The sequence below is a fragment of the Oncorhynchus clarkii genome, unplaced genomic scaffold (genome assembly GCF_045791955.1).
Source record: "Oncorhynchus clarkii lewisi isolate Uvic-CL-2024 unplaced genomic scaffold, UVic_Ocla_1.0 unplaced_contig_13471_pilon_pilon, whole genome shotgun sequence".
NCBI classification, from domain to species: Eukaryota; Metazoa; Chordata; class Actinopteri; order Salmoniformes; family Salmonidae; genus Oncorhynchus; species Oncorhynchus clarkii.
In genome coordinates, this window is record NW_027260334.1 from 1 (window position 1) to 11,981 (window position 11,981).

The 11,981-nt window shown below is 42.7% G+C and overlaps 1 protein-coding gene across 1 annotated transcript; it reads right to left on the reverse strand.

Annotated features, from left to right (window-relative positions):
• Positions 1-13: 13 nt before the first annotated feature.
• LOC139401356 (zinc finger protein 658B-like) lies at positions 14-7,273 on the reverse strand. The gene is made up of 2 exons (XM_071145667.1): positions 7,171-7,273; positions 14-2,100 (listed from the first exon to the last, which is right to left on the reverse strand). Exons 1-2 carry the CDS (start codon positions 7,271-7,273, stop codon positions 602-604), a joined length of 1,602 nt encoding a protein of 533 aa, XP_071001768.1. The 3' UTR covers positions 14-601.
• Between the last annotated feature and the right edge of the window lie 4,708 nt (positions 7,274-11,981).

Here is an 11,981-nt window from a genome sequence, read left to right on the forward strand (position 1 = left end):
TTGTCTACTAACTCATTCCCACAGAAAACTGATCATCTCTATCTGATACATGTTGTCTACTAACTCATTCCCACAGAGAACTGATCATCTCTATCTGATACATGTTGTCTACTAACTCATTCCCACGGAAAACTGATCATCACACCATCTCTATCTGACATTTCTTAACTTATTCCCACAGAGTACCACACAGTCCACAATCAGACTTCATTGTTTCAACGTAAGAAGCCTCGTAGGATATTCAACCCTAAAGGCAAATCCAAGGAACTCTCAATATCTTTGGAGTAAAAGCTAACAAAACACAACAAAAAACTGACATGGTGCTCACAGATCAGCAAAATAACAAGAAGCTAACATTCTATAACACTCCCTTTCCTCTGCACAGTTCTCTCAGTGAGAAACAATAGGATCCCAATAGTGTTTTATTCTTTCTTAAATGTTATCAAATTCACTGTTAGCACTTCATTTATGAGATGAGAATGAAGTGATGTAATGACTTTACTCTAAGCTGGTCTGAGAGAACTGATGAGGCTTCTCTCCTGTATGTATATGCTGGCAACATTTTAAAAGGTATCTAAATCGGGGGAAACTCTTCCCACATTCAGAGCAGAAGTGAGACTTTGTCTATATGTATTCGCTGGGGACATTTGAACTTTTCCAATTGGGAGAAACTCGTTCCATTGTCAGAGCAGAAGTAAGGCTTCTCTCCTGTGTGTGTTCTCTGATGAACTGTTATCTCAGTTGATGTTTTGAAGCACTTACCACAGTCAGAGCAGGAGAATGGCTTCGCTATGTGTATTAGTTGGTGACTTTTTAATTTATCCAATCTGGAGAAACTTTTCCCACAGTCAGAGCAGGAGAAAGGCTTCTCTCCAGTGTGCACTCTCTGATGAATTGTCAGAGCTTGTGATGTTGTGAATCTCTTCCCACAGTCAGAGCAGAAGTAAGGTTTCACTCCTGTGTGTGTCCTCTGATGGACCTTTACCTCAGTTGATGTTTTGAAACATTTACCACAGTCAGAGCAGGAGAATGGCTTCTCTCTGTGTATTTGTTGGTGACTTTTTAACTTATCCAATCGGGAAAAACTTTTCCCACAGTCAGAGCAGGAGTAAGGCTTCTCTCCAGTGTGCACTCTCTGATGAATTGTCAGAGCTTGTGATGTTGTGAATCTCTTTCCACAGTCAGAGCAGAAGTAAGGCTTCACTCCTGTGTGTGTTCTCTGGTGAACTTTTACCTCAGTTGATGTTTTGAAGAATTTACCACAGTCAGAGCAGAAGTAAGGTTTCTCTCCCGTGTGTGTTCTCTGATGAACTGTTACATCAGACGTTGTGGTGAAGCATCTTCCACAGTTAGAGCAAGAGTATGGCTTCTCTCCTGTATGCACACGTTCATGTACTTTTAAGGTATCCAATCGGGAGAAACTCTTCCCACAGTCAGAGCAGAAGTAAGGTTTCTCTCCTGTGTGTGTTCTCTGATGAACTTTTACCTCAGTTGATGTTTTGAAGCATTTACCACAGTCAGAGCAGAAGTAAGGCTTCTCTCCTGTGTGTGTTCTCTGATGAACTGTTAGATCAGATGTTGTGGTGAAGCATTTTCCACAGTCAGAGCAAGAGTATGGCTTCTCTCCTGTATGTACACGTTCATGTACTTTTAAGGTATCCAATCGGGAGAAACTCTTTCCACAGGCAGAGCAGAAGTAAGGCTTCTCTCCTGTGTGTGTTCTCTGATGAACTTTTACCTCAGTTGATGTTTTGAAGCATTTGCCACACTCAGAGCAGGAGAATGGCTTCTCTCTATGTATTAGTTGGTGACTTTTTAACTTATCCAATCTGGAGAAACTTTTCCCACAGTCAGAGCAGTAGTAAGCCTTCTCTCCAGTGTGCACTTTCTGATGAATTGTCAGAGCTTGTGATGTTGTGAATCTCTTCCCACAGTCAGTACAGGAATACAGATTCTCTACTGTGTGTATTTTTAGATGTATTTTTAGCTTTGATAGAAATGGGAAAATCTCCTCACAATGTGGGAGGTGGTGAGACCTCTTAGCTCTGTGATCTTCCTGCTGTTGCTCTCTGGATGTAGAGAATGTCTCAACATGGTCTCCTGTGTGAACAACATCAGAAGAACCAGTCAGTGAGACATACATACGACTTCATATACAGTGTGTTCAGAAAGTATTCACATCCCTTGACCTTTTCTACATTGTGTTTCAGCCTGAATTTAAAATGGATTAAATTGAGTCATTGGCCTACACACAATACCACACACATGCAAGGGCATGGATACATGACTAGATATTGGATATTGTTGCATCAACATGAATTCTACTACAACTATTTACCATCTGAATATGAAAACCACATCTGTAGATTCTAAACCACCAGTTGGAGGACAGATGGAACTAAACCACCAGTTGGAGGACAGATGGAACTAAACCACCAGTTGGAGGACAGATGGAACTAAACCACCAGTTGGAGGACAGATGGAACTAAACCACCAGTTGGAGGACAGATGGAACTAAACCACCAGTTGGAGGACAGATGGAACTAAACCACCAGTTGGAGGACAGATGGAACTAAACCACCAGTTGAAGGACAGATGGAACTAAACCACCAGTTGGAGGACAGATGGAACTAAGCCACCAGTTGGAGGACAGATGGAACTAAGCCACCAGTTGGAGGACAGATGGAACTAAGCCCCCAGTTGGAGGACAGATGGAACTAAGCCCCCAGTTGGAGGACAGATGGAACTAAACCACCAGTTGGAGGACAGATGGAACTAAACCACCAGTTGGAGGACAGATGGAACTAAACCACCAGTTGGAGGACAGATGGAACTAAACCACCAGTTGGAGGACAGATGGAACTAAACCACCAGTTGGAGGACAGATGGAACTAAACCACCAGTTGGAGGACAGATGGAACTAAACCACCAGTTGGAGGACAGATGGAACTAAACCACCAGTTGGCCAGAAAGTGTTATATATGGGAGGCCTGTAAAAAGTGTTTAGTCCTTATACCATATGAGTCAGTGGAGTACCCCATAACGCCAACGGAGTACCCCATAACGCCAGCGGAGTACCCCATAACGCCAACGGAGTACCCCATAACGCCAACGGAGTACCCCATAACGCCAACGGAGTACCCCATAACGCCAACGGAGTACCCCATAACGCCAACGGAGTACCCCATAACGTCAACGGAGTACCCCATAACGCCAACGGAGTACCCCATAACGCCAACGGAGTACCCCATAACGCCAACGGAGTACCCCATAACGCCAGTGGAGTACCCCATAACGCCAGTGGAGTACCCCATAACGCCAGTGGAACACCCCATAACGCCAGTGGAACACCCCATAACGCCAGTGGAGTACCCCATAACGCCAGTGGAACACCCCATAACGCCAGTGGAGTACCCCATAACGCCAGTGGAGTACCCCATAACGCCAGTGGAGTACCCCATAACGCCAGTGGAGTACCCCATAACGCCAGTGGAGTACCCCATAACGCCAGTGGAGTACCCCATAACGTCAGTGGAGTACCCCATAACGTCAGTGGAGTACCCCATAACGCCAGTGGAGTACCCCATAACGCCAACGGAGTACCCCATAACGCCAACGGAGTACCCCATAACGCCAACGGAGTACCCCATAACGCCAGTGGAGTACCCCATAACGTCAGTGGAGTACCCCATAACGCCAACGGAGTACCCCATAACGCCAACGGAGTACCCCATAACGCCAACGGAGTACCCCATAACGCCAACGGAGTACCCCATAACGCCAGTGGAGTACCCCATAACGCCAGTGGAGTACCCCATAACGTCAGTGGAGTACCCCATAACGCCAACGGAGTACCCCATAACGTCAACGGAGTACCCCATAACGTCAACGGAGTACCCCATAACGTCAACGGAGTACCCCATAACGTCAACGGAGTACCCCATAACGTCAACGGAGTACCCCATAACGCCAACGGAGTACCCCATAACGCCAACGGAGTACCCCATAACGCCAACGGAGTACCCCATAACGTCAACGGAGTTCCCCATAACGCCAACGGAGTACCCCATAACGCCAGTGGAACACCCCATAACGCCAGTGGAACACCCCATAACGCCAGTGGAGTACCCCATAACGCCAGTGGAACACCCCATAACGCCAGTGGAGTACCCCATAACGCCAGTGGAGTACCCCATAACGCCAGTGGAGTACCCCATAACGCCAGTGGAGTACCCCATAACGCCAGTGGAGTACCCCATAACGCCAGTGGAGTACCCCATAACGCCAGTGGAGTACCCCATAACGCCAGTGGAGTACCCCATAACGTCAGTGGAGTACCCCATAACGCCAGTGGAGTACCCCATAACGCCAACGGAGTACCCCATAACGCCAACGGAGTACCCCATAACGCCAGTGGAATACCACATAATATAAAACAAAAACAAGAAAAATAACAGACATTGAATATCCCTTTGAGCATGGTGAAGATATTAATTACACTTTAGATGGTGTATCAATACACCCAGTCACTACAAAGATACAGGCGTCCTTCCTAACTCAGTTGCCGGAGAGGAGGGAAACTGCTCAGGGTTTTCACCATGAGGCCAATGGTGACTTTAAAACAGTTAGACTGAGGATGGATCAACAACATTGTAGTTACTCCACAATATTAACATCAATAACAGAGTGAAAAGAAGCAAAGCTGTACAGAATTAAAATATTCCAAAACATGCATCCTGTTTGCATTAAGGCACTAAAGTAAAACTGCAAAAAATGTGGCAAAAATAATTAACTTAAAATCCTGAATACAAAGTGTTATGTTTGGGGCAAATCGAACACAACACATCACGGAGTACCACTCTTCATATGGAGGTGGCTGCATCATGTTATGGGTATGCTTGTCATCGGCAAGGACTTGGACGTTTTTTGTTCGTTGATAAAAAATAAATGGAATAGAACTAAGCACTGGCAAACTCCTAGAGGAAAACCTGGTTCAGTCTGCTTTCCAACAAACACTGGTATGCAAATTCACCTTTCAGAAGGACAATAACCTAAAACAACAAAGGCCAAATACACACTGGAGTTGCTTACCAAGACATTGAATGTTCCAGAGTGGCCTAGTTACAGTTTTGACTTAAATCATCTTGAAAATCTATGGCAAGACTTGAAAATGGCTGTCTAGCAATGATCAACAACCAACTTGACAGAGCTCGAATACTTTTTTTCCAGAATAAATGTGTAAATATTGTACAATCGAGGTGTGGAAAACTCTTAGAGATTTACACAGAAAAACTCACAGCTGTAATCACTGCCAAAAGCGCTTCTCCAAAGTATTTACTCAGGGGTGTGAATACTGTGGTGGTTAATTTCTATACTATCAAATGAGGAGAGACAAACTTATCACACAAGTCAGAGTTATACTTAAACTAAATCTTTAAATCACTTATTAATAAGGGAGCAGGTTAATACAACGCACATATATGAAGTGAATTGATTGCTCTACGATACTGATGGCTGGTCATGGCTGGTCGACAAATTCACGCTCACATGATTCATTGAGAGCCCAGAGACAAAAGTACAAGTCCATCCTCTTTCAGTCTACATGACACACGACAGATGTATAGAATGGGTCACAAGGTTAAGATTTGTATGAAATATACCTATAATACATAGCAGACAGCAACTGCTGTGTCAACAGTTTTCATTGTGTAGAGACCAGTATCTGTCCCTCCGACTCCAAACTGGAACCATCTCTCTCCCTGGTCCCGTATAGAACAGAAACATTAACTCATGCTCTGGAATGCTTTTTAGGTTTTATCACCCAGAAGACATGGTAAATCTCCTGTCAGTGTTATCTCCCAGAGGCCCTTCCTCAGTAGAACACACACAATAGTTAAGAACACTCTGTTCTGTCGAATAAAAACAACCATTTGATGCAATAAAAGTATTGTAACATAATCTTGCAATCTTCCACCATAATACTTATGTAAATGAGATATTTCTGCGTTATTATTATTATTTTTAAACATTTGCAAACATTTCAAAAAAACATGTTTTGCCTGGCATTATGGGGTATTGTGATGTCATTATAGGGTATTGTGATGTCATTATGGGGTATTGTGTGTAGATGGCTCAATTTTTATTTTATTATTTTATTTAGGCTGTAACATAAAATGTGGAATAAGTCAAGGGGTATGAATTCTTTCTGAAGGCTCTATAAGTAAGTATACTGTACAATACAAAGGGAAATACAACCATTCTAAAAGTGGACAACAGCTGATTCCAAAAGGAGTGAAAATTCAGACCCATATCATCCTCCACTCACTATCACATGGGTTAGTAACTACACAGACTCATTTCATATCATCCTCCACTCACTATCACAAGGGTTAGTAACTACACAGACTCATTTCATATCATCCTCCACTCACTATCACAAGGGTTAGTAACTACACAGACTCATTTCATATCATCCTCCACTCACTATCACAAGGGTTAGTAACTACACAGACTCATTTCATATCATCCTCCACTCACTATTACAAGGGTTAGTAACTATACAGACTCATTTCATATCATCCTCCACTCACTATCACAAGGGTTAGTAACTACACAGACTCATTTCATATCATCCTCCACTCACTATCATAAGGGTTAGTAACTAAACAGACTCATTTCATATCATCCTCCACTCACTATTACAAGGGTTAGTAACTACACAGACTCATTTCATATAATCCTCCACTCACTATCATAAGGGTTAGTAACTACACAGACTCATTTCATATCATCCTCCACTCACTATCACAAGGGGTAGTAACTACACAGACTCATTTCATATCATCCTCCACTCCCTATCACAAGGGTTAGAAACTACACAGACTCATTTCATAGAACTTTAAAACACTGGCAGTTTGTCTACTTCACTTATTTAGTCTCCTCTCTGAACACTCCAGACAGCCCAGTGAATAAATCAAATGCTGACAATACTGGTGTCAAACCACTTTTCATACACAGTGGGAAGTTGGAATGAAAAACACGTTTTGTACAGTCTGGTGTTCATCAGGGATGTGATGTCAGAATGACAGAATTCACAATAGCAATAGACTGGGTCATAACTAATGGAGGTATAACCTATGAAAGGAACTTATAGATAGAACCTGCTCTTACCATGAGAAACAGATGTCCCAATCTTCTCCTCCTCTTCTTCATCTTTAATGTTGACATTCAGCTCCAGTGTTTGACTGAAGTCTTCCAGCTTCACTGATGTCATCTCTGGATCCTGCAGAGCAAACTGGGGTCCACTGTCACATTCAGGACCCAGTGACTGTAGGTTTGGACTCAGTGTGGAAGGAGAGAGGCAGGCTGGGTTTGTCCTCACTGTTGATGTTACCGGCCTCAGACTTGACCTAAGTCGGCCTGTAGTAATAAAGACAAACGGACAAAAGTTATTGTCTTTTAGTTCTGGCACTTCCTTTATTCTCTTAAAAAAAATACAAAAATAAAAACAATTGTTCAATGATCTAATTTCAATAGACCGGGTAGTTAAACATTGACAACAAAACATTAATTCACATTAGACGAGGGCACACTTTAAATTACACGTAAAAAAAAAAACTTGCGCTTAAAATAAATGAAAAGTTCTTACAAATGGGGGCAGGTATGCAGGCTGTTACAATATTAAATTACATGTTTCTAAAAACAGGCTATAGGCTACATGTGCACCACCAAGTCAGAACAGTAGGCTAAGTTCTTAGGGGGGGGGGGGGGGTACCAAATTCTTAGGGTGAGGCACATGGGCTACTAACATACACATTCTCTGGATGATGTCATGCTGGATTGACAGCCAAAGCATTTAACCTTTCTGGCCCATGGAGTTGCGTATGGAGGTTTTTATCCTTTTAAAAAGGTAGAAAAGTTTCTCTCCGACTCGACAGTTGTCATCGGAGTGGTGATGATGATGATTTTGAGAAGAGAGACCGTCTCAGACAAGGCCTCCTGCAGGTTATTCTCGTAGAGTGATTTCAATAAAGAAAGTGTCGTCTTTCCAGTGTGCAGCTCAGGATGCCGGTAGACAGGGAACCGCTCCCTTTTCAGCTTCTCCTGGTTACCCACAAGCCATAGCTGGGTAGAACAATGGAGTTCTGCGGTCCAGAAAGGAATCCATCAGTAGCGTTTGGACACCACGTACATTACCACTCATCAGCGCTGACCAATCGTAGGTTTGGTGCAACCAGATTCTCCTTGACATTCAGTGGAGCTAGTACTTGTTTGATGGTGTTGGAGAGGCCAACACCAGTTTTTGTCCTTCACCTCTACAAAACACCTCTCACACACACTGTTGTCTGCTGTTGGAATCGGCTAAACTTTGAACATTGAGATATTAAATAAATGATAGAGACAAAGCCTTGAATAGAAAGAGTTTGTAAAAGGATGTGTTTGATGGAGGAGAGGAGAGCGATGTGTTGATATAGGGAAGACAGATGGATATCTGTGGGTCAGGAGGTGAGAGGTGAGGTCAGTTCCCCTTAAGGGAGTAATCAGGGTTGCTACAGTGGGGAGAACAAGTATTTGATACACTGACAATTTTGCAGCTTTTCCAGACATGTCTGTATTTTTTTATCATAAGTACACTTCAACTGTGAGAGACGGAATCTAAAACAAAAATCCAGAAAAATCACATTGTATGATTTTTAAGTAATTAATTTGCATTTTATTGCATGACATAAGTATTTGATACATCAGAAAAGCAGAACTTAATATTTGGTACAGAAACCTTTGTTTGCAATTACAGAGATCCTACGTTTCCTGTTGTTCTTGACCAGGTTGGCACACACTGCAGCAGTGTGTAAGTAGGAAAACCTGCAAAATCGGCAGTGTATCAAATACTTGTTCTCCCCACTGTATCTGGTTACCTTCTTTCCTGTGGAGCCATTAACTGTAAGGAAGAGGAGTGTCTTAAGTAGGATGTATATAAACTGTGATGTCTGAAATGTTTTGTCTGATTTCAGCTGCACAGAATCTTTGGAAAGATTAAACTTGGTTAAAGCTTCTCTAGTGTTTGTGAGTTATTTACTCACAAAAAAAATAAGAACCTTAACAGTTGGCGTTGTCGACAGGATTCACCACGATTTCATCAAACCAAAGAGTCCAGATCAGTGGAACAGGAGCCGGCACAGCAAATAAGGTAGGCACGTTCCTACACCTGTTACCACTCATTCTGACATCTTGGGGAGATGAGAATCGTAGGCTGAACAATTATAGAATACGGCCTTTTGAAGCCTGAGTTTATTCAAAAGGCCCATTGTGTAACGACCGGTCGTAGCTTTATAGTAAATGGTAAGGCCCGGAAGGTAAACTCATACAGGCTGCTACCTGTAGGGTAAGTCCTAGGGGGTAACTCCCTAGCAGGTTGGTTCCTGCTAGTACTATAATGTCAATAGTAAATCCCAGTGGATTAATACCTGTGATTACTATTAATATAGGGTGAGTCCCGGAAGGTAAACTCATACAGGCTGCTTGCTACCTGTAAGGTAAGTCCTAGGGGGTAACTCCCTAGCAGGTTGGTTCCTGCTAGTACTATAATGTCAATAGTAAATCCCAGTGGATTAATACCTGTGATTACTATTAGTATAGGGTGAGTCCCGGAAGGTAAACTCACACAGGCTGGAACCTGCGAAGGGTGAGTCCTAGGGGGTAAATACCAGTGGGGTTGGTTCCCTGCATAGCTATAACAGGGTGAGAGCCTAGTTGTATTGGCCATAAAAGTGCGAATGGAAGGTTAGTTGTGTGCCCTGTTGGGGCGGTGAAACATGGCAGATTATGTGGAAATAGGAAGACAAGTGTGAATAATTTTGGTGGAGTGTTATCAATAATAGGGAGATTGGAGGAGATACGGCACAAAGACATTAAGAAAATCCGTATTCTCCAGTAATAGATTCGCAGACGTTTACGGTATCGGTTTTAATACAAGGTATTAAGTGCTGTGTCCAATTAGTTATTATCCGGGGAAGTGTGTAGTGCTCTCTTAGAAAATAGTTAATAGATGGTGTGTATAATCGACGGGAGAGCGTGGAGAGAGAGAGAGAACAAGCTCAGGTGAGAGACTCGTGTACGTGGAAAAAACAGAAGTATTGAACTGGATATTAAAATCGGGACATTATCAAGGGCCATGAAATGTGACAGGCAAAAGTTACATGTGTCGTTGGGAAAATTAACTGTAAACGATACGCTAGAATGATAAGTGCCGGGTGAAGGGGGGCTATACGCCCTGCTAACTATTTAAACTGAAAACGCATTGAGATACTGATTTCTTTACCAGGCCTGTAATGAGAAGAGTTATAACCGGCAATAAAAGGTTGTTTATAAATGTATGTTCTAACAGGGGTGATGGGTGCGGAGTTGATCAACTGGAATTGGTGCCTTCGTCTCAAAGAACACACTGAGGTCAGTCATTCTACATTCTACATTCTAAAGTGATAAAACACACTGAGGTCAGTCATTCTACATTCTACATTCTAAAGTGATAAAACACACTGAGGTCAGTCATTCTACATTCTACAGTGATAAAACACACTGAGGTCAGTCATTCTACATTCTAAATTCTAAAGTGATAAAAACACACTGAGGTCAGTCATTCTACATTCTAAATTCTAAAGTGATAAAACGATTTGGTTGTGATTGGGACACTGCGAGAGAGAATGGCTAAAGCACGATGAGGGGCTGAGGCGCTGCTAACAGTTACGTGGCCTCCGAGAGAGTTTTTAAGAAACGTATCTCTGGGTGTCATCGTGAGGGGAGACTCACTGGATGATAGCCTGGGACGAACATGAAAGTTTTGTTTTTGTATTAACCTGTATTAAGAGTTTATGTTACATCAATGCAAAGTTACTATACATGTACTTAGTTTCTCTTTTCAAGTCAATATGTTTTTAGGTTTCGTGCAACATGAGGGTGTTCATTGTTCCAGAGGAGGGAATGATGTATATTGACTAAATTGATTTGAGAACGTGTTAGTAGGTTTGTAAAATGTAGAAAATGATTTTGGAGTATAGTGTGTTATGGGTTAAATGTAATGATAGAGGAGTATCAATCCCAGAGACTGAATATTGTTGCAGGAGATAGCTCATAGAAGAAAGAGAGCAGCTGTACAGTACACAATATGTGGATTTAATTGAACGTTACACATACACAGATAATGGTGAAAGTAGAAGAGATAGTGTTGTCATTTCAGACACTATTGTCAACTTTCAGTAATGAGTTTATCACAGAAGGCGTAACACTTGAAAGAATAGCAACCGATCCCTGGATACAGGAGGCCACGTCGCCAGAAGGACTAGCTACAGATCCCTGTATACAGGAGGCCACATCGCCAGAAGGACTAGCTACAGATCCCTGGATACAGGAGGCCACATCGCCAGAAGGACTAGCTACAGATCCCTGGATACAGGAGGCCACATCGCCAGAAGGACTAGCTACAGATCCCTGGATACAGGAGGCCACATCGCCAGAAGGACTAGCTACAGATCCCTGGATACAGGAGGCCACATCGCCAGAAGGACTAGCTACAGATCCCTGGATACAGGAGGCCACATCGGGGGGGGGGGGGGGGGGGGTGCATAGTTTTCACGTGAAGTGAGGTCTAACTGCATAATGGGTGAGTGAAGACACCATGACACAGGAAGTGAAGATACCATGACACAGGAAGCGGAGCGAGAGAGAGACTAGATTCCATTGTAAGACACAGAATGGTTGGGTCTGGGAACTACTATAAACATCATAGTTGGTTTGGGGTTTAACTGCTTTATGGGTTAATACATCATATGATAGAGGATATTATTTAAATATTTATTTCACCTTTATTTAACCAGGTAGGCTATTTGAGAACAAGTTCTCATTTGCAACTGCGACCTGGCCAAGATAAAGCAAAGCAGTTCGACACATACAACAACACAGAGTTACACATGGAATAAACAAACATA